Consider the following 20,044-nt stretch of genomic DNA (forward strand, 5'->3'; position numbering starts at 1 on the left):
GAGGCTATTTGAGAGTGAGAGTGAAAAGTGTGTGCCGTGGGGTATGTAGGGTGGGGTTTCTAAATTATATCTTTTGTTTTTAGTTTAATTAGTTTAACTTAATTAGTTTTATCTTAATTAGATAATTAGTTTAATTTTAGTTAGTTAATCTAATGGGTTATTGGGTTTTAAATAGCAAGAGGCCCAATATTTTAATTTTAAACAAAAAGGCCTGAGGCCCAAAGTTTATAAAATCAAATAGAAAGCTAGAGGCCCAATGTTTGCAAGCCTAAACCGTGTTTCATATTATATATGTAATATAAGATATATTATAATATAATTCGGTTCGGTTTCGGCCGGTTTGGTGCATACAAACTTGCCATCGAAACCAAAACCAAAAATTTTGGTTTTTATGAAATAAACACCGAAACTGAACCTCACCAAAATTTTGGCAACGATTCGAGCAGTTTTGGCCAATTTTTTTAGTTTGTTGGTTTTGTGAACACCCCTACTTCCCTAATTTAGATAGCGAAAATCCCATACCCAAAAATAATCTTGTGGGCTATTTCACTTATAGAAGGCAAAGAATATGATTTCCTATCCAATAAATTATTAGATGGGTTACTAGAATTACGCGTCCAAAAGGTATAGAACTGGAGCTGCGTTGGGTGTTAGCCCATGACTGTAATGGGCTTTTGTTTTCGTTCCTCTTTCTAGCCGAAAGATTATTATGGGCGTTAGACTTTAAAATGTAATTTGCCGACGGCCCAGGCTCGGCTCATTTCAGTGTCAAAGTTTTTGTTTTGTTTGTTTGTTTTTTTTTTCCTTGCCCATGTCCCAACTCAAGTACAATCATTGATTAGAACGTACACAAGTGATAACCCAGCAGCATAATCCCTTATCAATCAATCTTGCCATTCAAATCCCAGCAGCATAATCACTTATCAATTTTGCCATTCAAATCCCAGCAGCATATTCAATGAATGAATGATCAAAAACAATGAATGGTCCTTTGGACGAATGTGTTTAGAGCAAATATTAGTAAAGTCCGGTTTAGGACAATTACTAATAAATTATTTTTTAAAATTTTTTGACACTATTTAAAAAAAAAAAATCATAAAAAAATTAACTAATTTTTTCTTATCTCATAATTTTTTTTTTAAAAATATTTTATAAACCAATATTATTTATTTATTTTTGCATGATATAAATCAATATTCTTAGGATATTTAAAAATAACTAAGTTTATCTCAATTTTGAATATTTATGATTAATCTATAAGACGATCACAATAGTTATCTATTAGACATATTCGATAATTGTTATTTATAATTTTATAGTATTTACATAATTGCTCGACACCATTATCCCCCCAGTTTAGTGGCCTGCCTTATTGCATTCTTTAGAAGACTTTGATTTTTTTGTTTTTTAAATGAAAAAAGAGGGTTTTCAAGTGTGGGCTTATTGACTCTACGCCATGTGATGATAATAGGTAATACAACGTATATTATACGGGTCGTATTAGGGTTATCGCTTAGATCACTTCTCTTTAGGTGCTGGGATAAAAACTCCTATCATCAAGTCACAATCCGATGATTTTTTTTCCTACTCCTACGCAACTCTTTTTGGTTTTTTTTTTTTGCTAAGTTCATTCCTATGTAACTTTTTTTCTTTTTTCACTCCTATGTAACTCCTTTTGGTTTATTGGGAACCTAATAAAAGTTGGTTCCTAGAGGCACAGCCTCGTGACCCAAATAATATAAAATACACAAATCAAATCAGTAAACATCGTGCTTAGCACAAAGATCATTGGAGATTCCAACTTTTTTTTATTAAAAATTAATTAATAGCTGAAATTAGGAACACATTGCGTTCATGCTCAATGCTTGAGCTCATGGTAAGCTGGACACATATAATTAGTGCAATTCTGTTGACCTATCGCACATTCTCCGCCAATAGTATAAGTGTACTACAGACCAAACAAATCACGTTCATGCAAAATTCACAATACAAAACAGACCCTTTCTTGTCCTACATGAAGTCGGCCTATTTTCCTCCAATGCCTTCACATCCACGTATGGACTAGGTAGTCGGCATGGTTGCTCCGAAAAACTGATCCCTTTAAATTTAATACACGTACTAGGAAGTCGGCATAGTTGCACAGTACGAGGAAGTATACCCTGTTATGGGTGCACGCTTCCTCCGTCTCTCTCACCAGCTGTGAGAGAGAGAAGAGAATCATGCACTCGTAATAGGGTGTATTTTCTCGCTAAGTACAGCTCTGTATATATTAACTCTACTCTCTGTTCTTGACTCTCAGTTCACATACCTCTCTGTTCTCTCTCAAGCAAAGAAAAACCCAAATCAACACTGCAAAATATGGCCTTTGTGTCACAGTTAAGCCAATTCACTCTCTCAGTGGTCACTCCACAAACCCAATTCACTCCCAGAGCTTCAGTTTTTGAGCCAAATTCTGTTAAAATCGGAGCGAAACGGGTCGAGAAAACCCGGATTTGGACCGGGGAATTGGTCCGGGAGAGGCCGAGTTTCCGGGTCAGAGCGGGGAGCGAAGAGGAGTTGGGTCCTAAGAAGGAAGAGGGGCCCGCAGTGGCGGTGGTGAAGGAGGTGAAGGCGGTGGCGGAGGAGGTGGTGACGGCGGCGCCAAGAGAGATCGATAGGCTGAAGAAGGCTTTGGTGACCTCGTTTAACGGGACTGACAGGGGGCTAAGTGCGACGAGCGAGACAAGAGCCAAGATTACCGAGCTTATCACGCAGCTGGAGGCGAAAAAACCCATCCCTGCACGCACTGAGGCCTTGACTCTTCTCAATGGAAAATGGATTCTCGCGTAAGTGTTTGTTTACACAGTTCGAACTCTCAGGATTACCTGCTCTAATAGTATCATATATGAACATGTGCATCAAAAGCTTAAAAGTGATAGGAAATTCTGAAACTTGTTTAATTAAATCTTAGTAGAGAAGTAACTTGCTTGCTTGGTTCAGTTTGTGTTTTTCACCTTTGGAAATGGAAAATTTCATAAAATTTTAGGAGTTCTATATCATTCGATGAATCTTGTTTGAAAACTAAGAAATTTTTTTGTTGGTGGAGTGGTGTATTAGACTATTAGTATACGAGTTCTTCTATGGTCATAATCTCACAAGTCACAACATTTTTACCCAAAAAAAATGAGGTGTTAGTCTAACCTAAGTTAAAATAAAATAAGAAAGATTATACCCGGATCCAACATAACTCAAAACAAGGTTGTTTGAAAATGTTTTGGGATTTTTGTTGTGCCAATAAACTTTCTCTATATTATAGTAATTGCTTTGTAAGATTCTTGTAGAGTAAGAATATTTTGTAGAAAGCATTCCAGTAGGTGTTCATAATTCAACCGGCAATATGAGATTGTATTTGTGTTTTGCAGTTTGATCTTTTACACCTTGATTGAAGCCAATGGGCTCTAGCTAAAAGGCACTCTTGATAAAATAATGATTAAATCATTAAATTCATAATTTTCTAATAGCTTAAATTTGGGAGGTAATCAGTAATTTAGTGAAAACAAAGATATAAACAATGAGATTTGAATGAAATATGTTCAAATGACATAGTTGAGACAAGAGCCGCATGTTCTACTACAATGAAACTAAGCGACTCACTAAAGGCAAAATTTATGAAGTTTTGACAAGACATTCATTTGAACTACATTTGTTTAAGGTAGAAAAGTCTTAAGGTCCGTTTGGATAGAACTTATTTTGCTAAAACTGAAAATATTGTAGTAAAATAATTTTTAAATGTATGAATAGTATTGTAGGACTCATTTTTTAATGAAAAAGTTGGTGAAAAGTGAAGTTTGTGGACCTGTGAACAGTGCATGGGTGCACTGTTCACTGCTGAAAAGTCAAAACATGCGGTTGGAAAAAAAAAAAAGGAAAGAAACGCAAACGTGGATCCGCGTATACATAGAAAAAAAAAGACAAAACATCCATTTGTACTACAATTTTTTAATGTAGAATAGACTTCTTATATGTACTTGTTAGTGTTAGAAGACAGACAGGAATCCAACTCTAGGCTGTTTGTGACTTGTGATAATCAAGTTGCTTTGTAATTTGGTTTGGCCCCCTTCATGGAATTCAGACATTCACCAAAGCTAAAATCCACAGGACTTGGGTTGTGTACAAACTTTGGAGCCAGGATCAAAATGATCAACCCAAGAATGGTGCATCTTTACACTCATCTAGTTCTTGTTATGTGAGGCATGCATACTTGCATAGAGGTCTCTAGATCTAGTAATGATTTTACATATGGCATTCCGCTATTTTTACATTATAGGTCTGTTATAGATAATTAATTTAAAGCAAAACTCAAAAAATTCGATTTGGCCAAGGGCCTTGTAGCCAAATAGGCACCTCTCCATGCACAAAGTGCATGGGATTTAGGGGAGAAGAGTTCGAAATACAGGGTTAGCAATATATTGTAATTATCTCTCCCAAAAAAAAAAAAAAAAACGATTTGGTATGACGTTGTTGCTTAATGTGTTAGCTATTTGTTGAGAAATGCTTTGTAGTTATCCTTGGAAGTTGATGTATAGCAACAATTAATATTGGAAATATATCATGAAACAACAAGATTTGTTTTTTTTTTTTTCCTCATAAGAGTTCTCATGTTTCTTCTTCTAGTACTCATGAGAATAGTCATGTACATGGTGAATTTGAATTTTGTGTGTGGAGCAGGTACACATGTTTTGCAGGTTTATTCCCATTGTTGTCGAAGGGTACACTGCCCTTAGTGACGGTAGAAGAAATATCACAGATAATTGACTCAGAAAATGTTACGGTCGAGAATATTGTCTTGCTTGCTGGGCCATTGGCTACAACTCCTATTGGTAACGGTGCCAAGTTTGAAGTCCGAAGTCCAAAGAGTGTGCAGGTTTTATTTTTGTTTCTTTTAATGTTATCCTTTCTCATCAATCACTAATTATGCCTACATGTCCAGCAATCTAAAGTTACATATTATTTCTTGCATATATGCTTCAAATCTCTGTTAAGGACCCATGCATTAAAGGGTGCAAATCAAAATTATATTCCAAGTACATTCTACGCAGAGCTAAGATTTTTTATATGGGGGGGGAATTTTGGTATTAATATATTAGTTTTGAGTTAAGATAAATCATCCTACACATACATAAATGTATGTACACAAATATAAGCATTAATATTTTGATACTAGAGTAGGTCATAATATATAAATATATTGTATATAAAATTAACAACTTTCAAATATATATATTCGCAAGATAATTTTTTAGGGGAACTTATCATCTTTTAAACTTCTAATGAGTATACAAAAACTGTCTAGTTTAATATTAAACATGTACAAAAAATGAATTAGAGAAAACAAAAATTACCTTGTCTCTATAACTACTAGACCAATTGACAAATTCTATTGATTTTTAAGAGCTTTATTGGACTAACTCAAACATTTGGAGGGGCCATCTTCTATTTTTGTAGCTAAATATTTAAATATTTAATACTTATACATAATATAAAATAATTTTTAAAAATTTTGTGGGGGGCCAGCCATGCTATAGCTCTGCCCCTGGCATTCAGAGATTCTCTTTGGCCATGTTGTTCTATCTCACCTTAGAGAACTTTGAAGCATTGGATTTAGCTCTAAATTAGCCCTTTTTTTTTCTCACTCTATTCAGATGAAATTTGAAGAAGGTATCATTGGGACTCCCCAATTAACTGACTCCATAGTGATACCCGAAAATGTGGAACTTCTGGGGCAAAAGATTGACCTTTCGCCCTTCGAGGGCTTAATCAACTCTGTTCAAGACACAGCTTCATCTGTTGCAAAGACCATTTCCAGCCAGCCACCATTGAAGGTCTCTTTCTCAAAAAGCAATCCTGAATCATGGTTACTTACCACTTACCTTGATGAGGAACTTCGAATTTCAAGGGAAGATGGTGGCGGTGTGTTTGTTCTCATCAAGGAAGGCAGCTCTCTCTTGACAACCTGAGCAAACTAAAATATTCTTTTATAATTTCTTATAAGGATACTGCCTCAACAAAGACATTTTATGTAATAAATCTTTGGTGATGAATGTAAACTGGATCTCTGAAATGGTGTTTGTAAAGATATGAAAGGGTATATCCATAACTTATATCGGTTGTCAATCTTAGGTCATTCTAATGGCGTGTACACTCTTTGCTAACATATGATTTTTCTTGACCCATGAGCATCGTTTTGCCTTTGATGGGAGTCAATTACGTATTTGCTATTTTTTTAATTCTATGATTTTGTGAAAACTACTATTTTATTGACATTGGGACTAGGGGTATACAAAAAAGGGCCCTAACTACCTGACCACACTTAAACCAACTGTTAAATGTGGTCATTGCACCACCAATCATAGTGGAGGTGCAGAAGCTAGGTGCGGTTTGGTTTGCGGTTTTGTTTTTAAAAAACCGCACTTCACCGCACCTAATAATACTATATCATTTTTATTTTATATATTTAATATATCTTTTTCAATAATTAAAAATTACTAAAAACTTTTTCAACTAAAAACCCTTTTTACAACTAAAATCCCATTGGGCTATTCTAAATCAACCCAAAACAAAGGAAAAAATGAAAGATATTTGGACAAGTCCAAACTAGCCCAAAATGGGAATAAAAGGCCCAGCACAGCATAGACAAAACTGCACTGAATTGTACGGTCTAAAACTGTACCAAATCACAAAGTGACCAATCTGTTTATGGTGAGGGGCACCGAATTGCATTGTATACACCCCTCGGGGTGTGATGATAAATATGATTATTAAAGGCTGCACAGTTATACACTTATGATCATTTAGTTAGTACTAAAGAAATCAATAAAAATAATTGTATCAATACACAATAGATTTTGACTCTATAAGATCATTACTATGAACTCTTTTGAAAAATTGAAACTGAAGTCCATCTTTTCTTACAGGAAAACCAAGCTAATTCATTGAAAAATGGAGGGCAATGCTGGAAAAAGAAAAAAGAAAAATAAAAATTACAGCCTAGAACCTTTTCTTTATTGTTATAATGTTTACCTTTGTTAGTCGAGCAAACAAAGTTAGACACCAGTAACTTTCTTTAAATTGTGAGCAGTCTATGGACCAAAGCAGGATTGTATACATTGTCTGATGGAGAGAGACATTGACATGGAGAGGAAGAGAGAGATGGATAATTTGGAAATATTGATGGAACCTTATGGATTATTCATGGAAAAGAATTGGGAAGCAGTGAAGAAATACGTGTATACCTGGATTCTTCTTTAACAGTCACCAAGGGCACTGCACTTCATATTGCTGTTTTCAGCAAAAACAAGGAATTGTTGGATTTTTTAATAAAGCATGGGAGATGGAGAGGAGAGGAGAGGGAAGGTGGCTGGAATATATGGGGAAACACACCACTTCATGAAGCGGCAGCAACTGGAGATATAGAAATGGCACGTATCTTATTGAAATTTGACAAAGCCAACTTGGCCATACATGTTTTCAACTGCTAGCTAACATGCCGTCTGCTTTCAAGAGTGGACACCCCGTGAGCGTATTGGAGGGGCTACTCTATCTTTGTATGCCTCACAAAATATGCTACCAGCTTGAAGAATTTATTACATTTCTCACTCTGTACATAATAGCTAACTAAACCTGCATCTCCAATACAAGCCTTCCAGATGATGATGGCCTTCACGATGACAAAAATAATGAAACTTTGATTACTTCAAGTGGAAGAGCAGATCTTGAGCTTGGCCGTGGCTGGAGTTGTCCCCGCAAATTTTGCTACTTAGGTGATCGTATAGGTAATATATATAGGAACTGACTTGGGTCTAGTGCATTGTAGCACTGAATTCGTTGAGATATTGACACATGTCAAATGTTTGCCACTTGTCAGCATCCTAATAGGTCCAGTGTTCCTCTGCACTAGTCCCAATCCTTACAATGAACTTCTTGTGATATTGTTTTCAGGAAAACTTGTCCGTATGGTTCAAGAGATTCACAGAATCTAGAGTTAGGTGTGAGTGAGTTTTGACAACTGTTCCCTACTCACATTTTAAGTCTAGTCTGTTTTAGGGTTTTGTCACGGAATAGTCAAAGGGGGAGATTGTAAGGTTGAATTTATTCAACTATGTGTTGGCTTTATTCCATGCCAAATTTGCTTATAATTCAGCAATTAGATACCCTATATTTAGGTGAGAATCATGTAAGGGTTGTATGTGAGAGAGTGTGAAGAATTCAAGTGTGTGCGCATTCAAATAGCTTCTCGTGAGTGACTCGAGACTGATGACTCGCCAACATACCACATGTGTGAACCATGCAGGAAGCTGAAGGGTCACAACAGTTGGAGCACTACAGGACAAAAAAGGACAGTCTGACTAGTTAGCTATTTTGCGACTTGAACTTGCGACTCATCCCTGTCGCGAGTGAGTCTCCGGAACATCCTGTTTTGCAGAAAAATGACTTTTCACATTCCTCATGTATCCTACTATAAATACCCTTATACCCATGAAATGTAGAGAACTTCCAAAGAGAATTTTGAGAGAAAAACTCTAAAGAACAACAAGATTGACTCATCCACAATCTTATACCTTTGATTCTCAAATTTCTCTACTCTCACCCTCTCCATTAACATACCCTTAAGAGGTTCATTAGCCAAATTCTTATCTCACCATACCCATATCAATGAAGAGGTTATTTGGTGCTTGGGAAGCAGTTCAGAGATGACCAATTCATTTGGTTGATGCAATGGGCTTATTACGGGATCCAGAAAGCTAAAGAAGATACGGTTAGGCTTAACCTTGTTGGAGCAAGAAGCTTGGAGGGCTTAGGTGCATTGGGTAGATTAGGTTTGGAGGGTCTATTGCTATTCGTGTATCTCGATTTTATTCTTTAGTGGATCATTTTACCGCTTGGAGGGCGGTGGAGAGGTTTTTCGTCGAATACTTTGGTTTCCGCTTCGATAAGACGTGCTGGTGTTATTTTTGTGCTTGCATCTCTCTAACCCTTACTCTTACCTTTTAATTACTGTTGTGTTGTGATTAATTATGGTTTAGAGTAGTTTATTTATTTGGGTATTGCTTGTACTTATTATTCCACACATTTATTGTTTGAGTATAAGCTTGTGTTAGTATTTTTGAAATTGGGGGTCTAAACATTCAGTAGTGTTTTATACACCAAGTGAACTTTCAATTGGTATCAGAGTGGGTACACTTTGTCTGATTTCTATATCCTAAGTGTGATCCTTGACCCTACAATGGATATATCTCGATCCCTAAATGCACCTTCCTTCTTTAATGGGAGCAATTACGCCTTTTGGAAAGTGCGTATGCGTGCATTCTTGTGCTCTATTGATGAGAGCGTATGGGATGAGGTCGAGAATGGATGGACTAGGCTGGAGGCTGCCAAATCTACTTGGGATAAGGCAGCCCTTGCAATGGCCAATGCTAATAGTAAAGCTTTGAATGCTATTTTTTGTGGTGTCTCACCCAATGAATTCCATAGGATTTCACATGTTACAATCGCCAAGGAGACATGAGAAATTTTGGAGACCACATATGAAGGCACCAAGAAGGTGAAAGACACCAAGTTACAAATGCTCACCACTCACTTCAAAGAACTAAAGATGAGTTGTTCGACTCCTTTTACGGGAAGTTGAATGACGTGGTGATTGGCAAATTCAACTTGGGTGAAAAGACGGAGGACTCTAAGGCTGTGAGGAAGATCTTATGATCATTGCTGGAGAGCTTTCGTGCCAAGGTCACTGCAATCGAAGAGAGCAAAGACCTTGATGAGATTAAGATTCAAAAGCTAATCAGTTCTCTCCAAACTTATGAGCTATCTCTACCTTCACAAAGGAAGAGCAAATCTCTTGCTCTTAAGACAATCAATGAGAGAGTGGAAGCTCAAGACTCCTCCAGTGAGGATGAGGTTGAAAAGGAAGTGGCATACCTTGCAAAGAACTTTCATAAGTTCTTTAAATTCAAGAAGGATGGGAAGTCCTTTGAGAAGTGGAAATTCTTAAATTTCAAGAAGGATAAGAAAGACTTCAAGAAGAAGGATTCCAAAGATTCTTCTCCATCTCAAGTGGTCACGTGCTATGAGTACAAAGGGCATGGGCATGTGAAGAAAGAATGCCCCACTTATTTGAAGGCAAAGGGTAAAGTCTTTGCTACTACCCTTAGTGACTCAGACAGCTTCAATTCGGATTTGGAAGAAAGTTGTGACGGAGAAGGAATGTACTTGTTATAGAGTTATTTGATCATCGACGACTCAAAAGTCTATTGAACGGTTTTTGCATTCCACATAGATTCTTTTTTATAGGTAAATTACAAATATATTCTTTATCATTTTCGCTAAATGTCAATTTGGTCCCTAACGTTTCAAATGTGTCAATTTAATCCCTAACCTTTTGTTATTGGGTGAAATTAGTTCCTACCGTTAAGTGATGAATAGAAAATGCTGATATGGCTAATAACCAAAATAAAAAATAATTTTATACCAAATCAAAATGTCACATGTATGCCTTACTAAGATGAACTTTTTTTTTTTTTTTTTTTTTTTAAACTAGCTTAATAAAGGTCTCACGTTTGGATCAAAATCCCTAAATCAATCACGCCCCATGGCCCCATCCCCAATCTGCTACACATTTTAGTCCAAAGAGGAGAATGTGAATCTTGAAAACATATTTAGCATATTTGCTCAAACAATGCTAGACAAGCTCACGCTTGGAGAGATCTGGGACATGAAAGAAGGTAATTTAATAGCAGTTGACTTCTTTGGATTATTATGATCAGAGCCCTTCTATAAAACTCTTTCATCTCCAACTTAAATGTTTGCTTTTATGGGATTTTTACTCTACAAGGTATGGGTACCTGTGGGTGTGGGTGGGCCTTTCAGGTTTGCAACTAAGCTGGAATGGATAGCTTTGTATGTCTTGGCCAATGATGAGGATGGTATTGTTATGCTGAAACTATCACATCCCCAACCCCAATGAACCAAATGACGCCGTTCTCTACCTTGGTCTGTTGGATACCTTTGTTAATGACGTAAAGCATCCTCTAAACTCCCTTTGTCGGGGCTTCCCTTTTGCCTGCTTTTGTAAGGCATATGAACTTTTTGAGACTCCACTGTTCTTAGACATGGTAAACGGTTGAGTTGGGTTGGGTTCAGGTTGGGTCATTTGGGTTGCGAGCCAAAACGGGCTGGGTAAAAAAGGACAATTTTAAAATGGGTTGGGTCGGGTTGGGTTGACCCATATTTTCACATTAAAAAAAAAAACCAAATAAATGCCAACTTTTTAGAGAGAATGAATCAAATCAAATAGTTAGATTATTTGTTACTAATTTACTGTTATACATGTGATGTGAAGGGGGAAAAAAAAACATAAAGATTTCCATATCCACGCAATTCAAATAGTTTTGACTTTTGAGCATGAGTAAAATTCTTTATATACTTCAAATTCAAAGTTCACTAATGATATCATTCCCACAAAAAGAACAAAAAAAAAAAAAAATGCAAAATTGAATGTTATGGACCATGTCAAGTTATTAGCCTTCTTAAGTGCACAAATCCCTGTTGCATTTAAAATAATATTAATAAAATTAGAATATATAAAAAGATAAACTAAATATAAAATAAAACCTTTAAAAATGAACATAACAATTTAAGTAAAGAAGAACAAGTGAATATTTTATAAGAATTATACATCAATTTACTCAACGTTGGTAGTAGATTTAGCACTACAAATATTCATACTTACAAATTGTAGCTCAAGTTGGCCAATTTCATCAATATCTTCATTTACAATACTGTTAGGTTTTAGATCCCTATAAACTAGATTGTTTAGCCTAATTAATAAACCAAGTGAATACTTAGGTTTATTATTTAGATCTAGGTTAAAACAAAATAATCATATCATGCAAAGCATCGGAAAAGTAAATAACACAACGATATGATGACCTAGGAAAACCAAACTGGTAAAAAATCTGGGGAGAATTTAATCTAGCTATCCTCAAGGTAAAAAGCAAATCCACTATAGAGAGTTGAAGTTTACAATAAGACTTAGAACACTAACATCCTATTGCTACCACATGTAGAACTTACTAACACGACTACGTGCAAACTTCAAATCCACGGACTCGCTCCAAATCCACAGACTCCTTCTCTATTAGGCCTTTGCAACAGAAGCACCCACACTTGTGACTTTGAGACTCCACTCAAAGGTTTTGGATCTCCTTAGACGTTGATCTTGTATGCAACAACTTTTACAACACTGAATCTTGAGATTCTTCAAGGAATAACACTTGTAGAAGACTTTAGAGAGCTTTTGGGTATAAAACCCTAGATCTACAAAAGAGGCACACTATTCTCTCTTTGAAAAACCTTATATAAATGTGCTTAGGGTTTTCTTTATATACTAGTAGTGTTTTACTTGAAACTCAATACATTTAAGTAGATTTTAGGCTGAAATAGAATTTTACAAATATGTGTTTCAATCGGTCGAGCCTATTTCTCGATCAGTCGAACCAGGCAGTTTTTGAACTCTTCTTTCTGTAGCTTGTATATTCTTGAATCTTGACTTGTATCACCTTGAACATTGTCTAATAATACCTATAGACTCTAGGATCTATATCTAGACAAGTTTGTGTTCACGATTTGCCAATTGTTCTACACTTTTAGAACCTAATAATCTCTCTCTTTAGCAATTCGTGACAAAACTTACATACAATATGAAATGCTCAAATACAAGAATAACCCAATACAATAAAATGCCCAATTACATCACAAATCTCAATCTAAGACTCCTAACCTAGAAGTTGCAATAAGAGGTAGAAGGTCTTAATCAGAATGTACTTGTTTTCCTGAAAACACTTCAAAAAACACATCACTGTATGTGTGGAAAGAAAGACATATAAACAATAAATAATCAAACTAACTCTCCCCCTAAGTTAGATACATCAAAATTTTTTAATTTCTCCCCCTTTCAAAAACAATTTCAACTCCTCCTAAACAAAACATTTTTAAAAACTTAAAAAAAAAAAAAAGGATTCCCACATTTTATCTATTTCTCGCCTTTTTTGTCACATATTAACAAAGACAACTCAAACAAAAGTAAATAGAAAACATACACAACAAAAGTCAAGAGAAAATAGAGAATCAAGGAAACAAATGAATCCAGCTCTATAGAGAATAGAGGCAACTCCCCCTATTAGGAGCAACAACTCCCTCTAAGAACAATAAAAGTTAAAAAAAAAAAAAACTTTTCTCCTTCTCCTATAAAAATAGGAAAAAAAAAACATGTTTTGGGAAAAACAGTTTTGGGTAAAATTTAGGAGGTGGGGAAAACTAAAAGAAACATAAGTTAAGAATACACTTAAAAAAAAATATTATCTCTTTCAATAAATGCAAACTTGACACTATGTGACCTATAAATATATGCATGCAATATGTTTAAGAGAAAATATTTGCACATTGATTATCCATCATATTTCTAAAAAAATATTTTCAATTTTCAACATTTCACACATCAAGAAAAATAGCATATACTAAAATGTACAAAGGACTCAAAAATTAATCAATCAATTTTTAGATCAAGTTGAGTACCCAATTTAGTAAAGTGTATGCATGTTATGTGTGAAAACGATGAGAGATATGGCTGTAAAAATGCAAAATGGATACAGAAAACAATGCAATGCATGTGAATCCTAAATATAAATGATGCATGAAAAAAAAATTTGGTCAAAAATTTAGAAACTGAAATTTTTTTAGTTTCGATCGGTTAAGCATCAATCGAATACCAATCGAGTCAAGTAGAAGCAAGATTCAAAAACTTGGAAATTTTCGATTAATCAAACATCACACCCGATCGATTGAAATTCTGGAAAACTGAATTTTTTGAAAAACAGCAGAAGTTTTATGTAGAAAACACTCAAACCAAATAATTTCATGAATGAAATGCATGAGAATGAGTTTAAAAGTTTTTCAAAAACGTTTGTTTTCAACCCAAAGCTTCAAAAACAAGATTTTCACACTTTTTACCCCAAAATTTCAACCAATGAATATATTTTGTATCAAAATCATAGAATATATAATCTTGGATGGTCAAACCAAATTCACACACAATTTTATGTACAAGATTTAGAAAAGACTTTCTTGTGATGTGTGTGCAACTAGTAAGAACATGAGATACATATAAGGTGATATGTAGATAGTAATCAATCAAAATTTCTACATCATCCATCACAAACGTTTGAAAGTGACTATCACCTAAAGAGTTACATCCTATAACTCCTACATCTTTTAGAAAACAAGCTTACAATCATGCATATTTTTTTATTTTGCCTTATTGAATGTAGATTTTTAAAAATTTTTTTTTTAAGGCTACACCTTATTATTATTTTTTTGTGCATGTGCTACACTTTCTCGAGCACAAAATCTTATGATATGCACTAGGGTGTTTATAATTGGCTAGTAAACAGTGGTGAGATGGTTTTTTATGCCTTTCTCTTAGGATTTTTTAGTTCTTACAATCAAAATCATGTGACTTCAAAATCAAGAGCATATTTTCAAAAACTATAAACACTCACACAAACATGCACTACATAGCTAAAACTAGCAAAGTGCAGAAAAAAAGGCTCATCTAAGCTAAACAAGGTACACAGGCATGTTATGCGAAGATAATAGGCCAACCTCAATTATATATTCATGATGTGTAATACAAAAGAAATAAAAATCTTTTTGATTTCAAAATTTTTTTTATGACCAAAACTAAAAGCACACATTATGCTAAATGATTAAAAATACAAATGCAATGCATGACAGTGCTTAACTAAGCTATAGAGGGTACACAAAAAAGAAATATCAATTTCTTAATTAACCCTTGAGTACATGTACAAACTAGTACATACTCACATAAAATCAGAAATAGCTTAGTACTTATATAACACATACTATTCAAGTTTTTTCACAATGTCAAGCATGTTCTAAATCAAAAGAAAGATATTATAACTCATGTAATCTTCAAAACAAATAAACAAGACACAAAATCAAATATTTTTGTCTTTTTGAAAATTTTCAATGTTTTTGGATTTTTGAATAATCAAAACAACCTAAGAAAATAAAACAACTAAAAACTAAAAGTAAACATGTCCACAAAATAATTGAAAGAATTAAATCAGGGACAAGTCAGCAACACTCACCTTAGAGAATCTTTTCTCACCCATATAGAACGAGTCTTCGGCTTTATAGGTGAAAATCCATGTGAAGTAGAGTATATTTGAGGCATAATCTTCTGAGAAAGACTGAAATACTGCAAATTCCTTTCACAAGCCTAAAAAAGATCAAGTAAAACAATAGTGTCATTTTTATTCAAATCATCACAATAAAAAAAAGTAAGACACTTAAAATTATCCAAGATAATAGGGATCAAGGATCAACTCTAGGTCAAGAAACCTAAAAACAAGAGCTAACCCGCTTTAATACCACTTGTTAGGTTTTAGATCCTTGTAAACTAGATTGTTTAACGTAATTAATTAACTAAGAGAATACTTAGGTTTATTATTCAGATCTAGGTTAAAACAAAACAATTATATCATGCAAAGTAACGGAAAAGTAAATAACACAACGATATGATGACCTAAGAAAACCAAACCGGTAAAAAACCTGGGGATGATTTAACCTAGTTATCCTCAAAGTAAAAAGAAAATCTACTATAGAGAATCGAAGTTTACAATAAGACTTAGACCACTAACATCCTATTGCTACCATATGTAGAACTTACTGACATGACCACATGCAAGCTTTAAATCCATAGACTCCTTCTCTATTAGGCCTTTGCAACACAAACACCCACACTTGTGACTTTGAGATTCCATTCAAAGTTTTTGGATCTCCTTAGACGTTGATCTTGTATGAAGCAACTTCTACAACACCGGATCTTGAGATTCTTCAAGGAATAACACCGGTAGAAGACTTTAGAGAGCTTTTGGGTACAAAACCCTAGATCTACAAAAGAGGCACACTATTCTCTCTCTGAAAAGCCTTATAAAAATGTACTTAGGGTTTTCTTTATATAACTGTAGTGTTTTGCTTGAAAGCCAATACGTTTAAGTAAAGTTTGGGCTGAAATAGAATTCTGCAGATACGTGTTTCGATCGATCAAGCCTGTTTCTCCATTAGTCGAACCAGGCAATTTCTGAACCCTTCTTTCTGCAGCTTTTATATTCTTGAATTTTAACTTGTATCACCTTGAGTATTGTCTAATAATACCTATAGACTCTAGGATCTATATCTAGACAATTTTGTGTTCACGATCTGCCAATTGTTCTAAACTTTTAGAACCTAACAATTTCTCCCTTTGGCAATTCGTGACAAAACTTACACCTTGCCATAATGCCATATAGTTTTTAAATATTTTTTAGGGAAAAAAAAGTTAAAAAAGTGGGCGGGCCGTGGATAGGGTCTGGTTGGCCCACAAAAAAATGGGCAGGCCATGGGTTGACCCATATTTAATTTGAAACAAAATGGGCAGGTTCGAGCGGTTGATTTAGGGTTAGGCCAGCAAATTTCAGTATGTTCTCTTCTCTCTGGACCAAAACGTGTAACATATTGGGGTTAGGGGCATGATTGATTTAGGGATTTTGATCCAAATGTAGGACCCCTTAGTTTTTGTTTTTATTTTTTAAGTTTAATCCTAGTTAGCAGCACACTAGGCATCTAAGTTAGCATAAAAATTATTTTTTTTACTTTTGCTGTTAGCCACGTCAGCATTTTTCATTCACCACTTAAAGGTAAGGACTAATTTGACCCAATAACAAAAGGTTAAAGACTAAATTGATACATTTGAAATGTTGAGAACCAAATTGACATTTAGCAAAAATAATAGGGACTAAATTTGTAATTTACCCTTTTTTATTTATTTATTTTATAATAATGGTTGTTAGGATTCTAGTAACTCTATAGTGTAGGTATCCTAAAATCTAGATAGCTGAGTTATCTTAAAATTTAACTCAACTATATATATAGTTTAAGACTCGTGCATTGCAAGGCTTTAGGTATAAACTTATAAAACATATAATTTTACAAACAAAAAAATAGCTAAATGAATTATTATTATCTAATTGAAAGTAAAAATCATGCTACATGTGTGTGTGTATATTCATGAAAAATATGAATCCATAAAATAATTGAAACTGAAAGTTCAAATAGTGTATAAAACACCCTTGAACGTTTAGACCCCCCAAAAACAAAAATACCAATTCAAGCTTTATGACAAACAATAAGTGTGCGGAAAATGAACATAAGTTATAAACAGAATTGGTAAACAATCTAAGTCAATTAAAATCACATCCACAGCAGAAAATAAAAGGCAAAGATTAAGGGAAGAGAGATGCAAACACAAGGACAACACAACGATGTGTTATCGAAGAGGAAACCGAAGCCCTCGGCGTAAAACCTCTCCGCCGCCCTTCAAGCGGTAAGTAATCTACTAGAAAATGTAGTTGGGATACATGAACAGCAATAGACCCTCCAAACCTAATCCACCTAGTCTACCTAAGCCCTCCAAGCTTCTTCCTCCAACGAGGTTGCGCCGAACCTATTTCTTTTCTAACTTCCCGGATTCCGCTACTTGACCATAGCATCAACCAATGTGAAATTGGTTCCTTCCTAACTGCTTCCCAAAGCACCAAAACAGCCCTCTCATAGTAATGGATATGGTGAGAAAATGTTTTGGTAAAAAGCCTCTCAAGGATTTAACAATGGAGAGGAAGAGAGTAGAGGAATTTGAAGAGTCTCTTATGTAAAGATTGTGGATGAATCAATCTTGTTTTTCTTTAGGGTTTCTCTTTCAAAATTCTCTCTAGAAGCTCTCTTTCTTTCGTGGGTATAAGGGGTATATATACTAGGGTGAGAATGGAATGTGAAAGGTCAGGTTTTTGAAAATAGGGCTGGCTCGCGGCTTGATTGAGTCGCGAGTTCTAACCGCGAGATAACCGAATGGCTAGTTGTCCTATTTTGTCTTATAGTGCTCTAGCTAGCATGACACTTCAACTTCTGGCATGCCTGGCATGTGTGCAGCTTCTGGCGGCTTGCAGCTGCGAGTCACCCGCGAGATCCAGTCGCGAGTCTCTGTTTTTCTTGCACACTCTTGAGCATTTCTTCACACTATCTCACTCACTACCCTTACAAGAATCCCACCTAAATACAAGGTTACTAATTGCTGAAATACAAGCAAATTGGCACGGAATAAAGTTAACAAGATGGTTGATTAAATTCAACCTTACAGAAACAAGTTAAGCGTAAACTCATAAAACGTATAATTTTTGTTAAAAAATTAATAGCTAAATGATTTATTATTTTATAATTGAAAGTAAAAATCATGCTACATGTGTGTGTATATTTTTCAGTCAAAATGCCCCAATAAAGATATAAGTTGGTGTAACATCAACTCAATGAACATATATTAGTCTAAAAATAAAAATATAACTAATGTTGTTGAATGAATAAAGAACAATTAAATAATTATAATCTTATATAAATAAATATAATCACTCCAAAAATACTTATTATAACCATATATAAATAGAATAACTCCAAAAACATTGTTCATCAAAAGTGCTTAAATAGTATTATTTCAAAGCCAAAAATATATATTTATGAACTTACTTTCAAATTCAAACGACATAGTTTTGCCTTTCTAATTCTAACTATAACATGAATTTTTTGTAACTCTAAGCAATGGCACTCCTAATAGAGAGATCATTTTTCATTCATAATCAATTTTCTTTTTAATCTTGCAAGTCTTGTTATTTCAACATTTTTCAACTATTTAACCCAAAAAATATATATGGAAAACAATTGTAATATACAAAACCAAACCAAACTAACTGTATATATTATTTGATAGACAAATTAAGTGCATGTAAAGTGTAAAAAAAATACTTGCATGTAGGTCGGTGGTGGTGGTGTTGTCGTTTTATTCTTGTCAAGCTAATTCTTTTTATAATCTCTTTATTTCATATGGGTATCTAAGTGGTATTTCATACGGATTAGTATTTCAATTTTTGGTTTTGGTAGTTAGAAGTTAGCACATGTATAGTTTAAATCACGTTGATAAAAAGTTACTAATAAAGTCATAAAACTATTATTAGTAAATGTTTCTTAGGCTTTATCTATTTAGCTTTGTTGCCAAATCGATATCAACTCTTTTATTTTATTTATTTTTTAGAAGAATATAACACAACTAAAAACCTATAAACAATAATTTAAATTTAATATTAAGAATAGAATCAAACTTATTCATAATTTAAAATTAAGAAACTAACAGAAATCATAAATTAAGATATAAATGTAGCAAAAGAACAAAGAACATAACAATATGTTTCTTTCGTCACTTTGAGAGATGAAAGTGTGAGTAAATGTGAGCATGTAACGAAAACCTACACCAATTATTGTAGAAGATATCAAATAAGTACAAAACTTTAATATTATGAATTAGGTTAATCTATCTATCAATTTCTAATGTAGAATTCATGAATTTAAGTACTTGTGTGAGAAGTTTTCATTATTTTTTTTTTGAAGTTAAACAAAGATAGTTTAACTAAAATGAAAATAATAATAATGAAGAAATAGTGCATACCTGAGTTGACATGGGATTTAAATATTCACATATTAGAGTAAGCTTATATATAGAGGTAGAGTTCCATTTGATATAGTTATTAAATCCTATTGAAATTAAAATTTTTAATTTAATCAATGGGTTTGTTGCTATTCCATAATAAAGTAGAATAAAAAAAGGTCATATATGTATAAGTATATATGTATACTCTTTCATTATATATACAATTTTAAGGAGAAGATGTTGACTTTAAACTCAAATCCTTAGGAGTACTACGTTATTTACAATTTTTTTTTATTAAAAAAAAAAAGATTGGTAAATCGGTATGAAGTATGAACAAATAACGTTGTTGTTTTTCCTATTAAAAAAACATTGCTATTCCTTTTTTGTTTCTTATGACTGTGTAGTAATATATTTTAA

The 20,044-nt window shown here is 33.9% G+C and overlaps 1 protein-coding gene across 1 annotated transcript; it reads left to right on the plus strand.

The window, feature by feature from the left end:
* Window positions 1-1,993: 1,993 nt before the first annotated feature.
* On the plus strand, window positions 1,994-6,169 carry LOC115988377 (plastid-lipid-associated protein, chloroplastic-like). The gene is made up of 3 exons (XM_031111917.1): window positions 1,994-2,825; window positions 4,708-4,903; window positions 5,682-6,169. Exons 1-3 carry the CDS (start codon window positions 2,359-2,361, stop codon window positions 5,994-5,996), a joined length of 978 nt encoding a protein of 325 aa, XP_030967777.1. The 5' UTR covers window positions 1,994-2,358; the 3' UTR covers window positions 5,997-6,169.
* The last annotated feature ends 13,875 nt before the right edge of the window (window positions 6,170-20,044 follow it).

Source organism: Quercus lobata, chromosome 5 (genome assembly GCF_001633185.2).
Source record: "Quercus lobata isolate SW786 chromosome 5, ValleyOak3.0 Primary Assembly, whole genome shotgun sequence".
Taxonomy (NCBI): domain Eukaryota; kingdom Viridiplantae; phylum Streptophyta; class Magnoliopsida; order Fagales; family Fagaceae; genus Quercus; species Quercus lobata.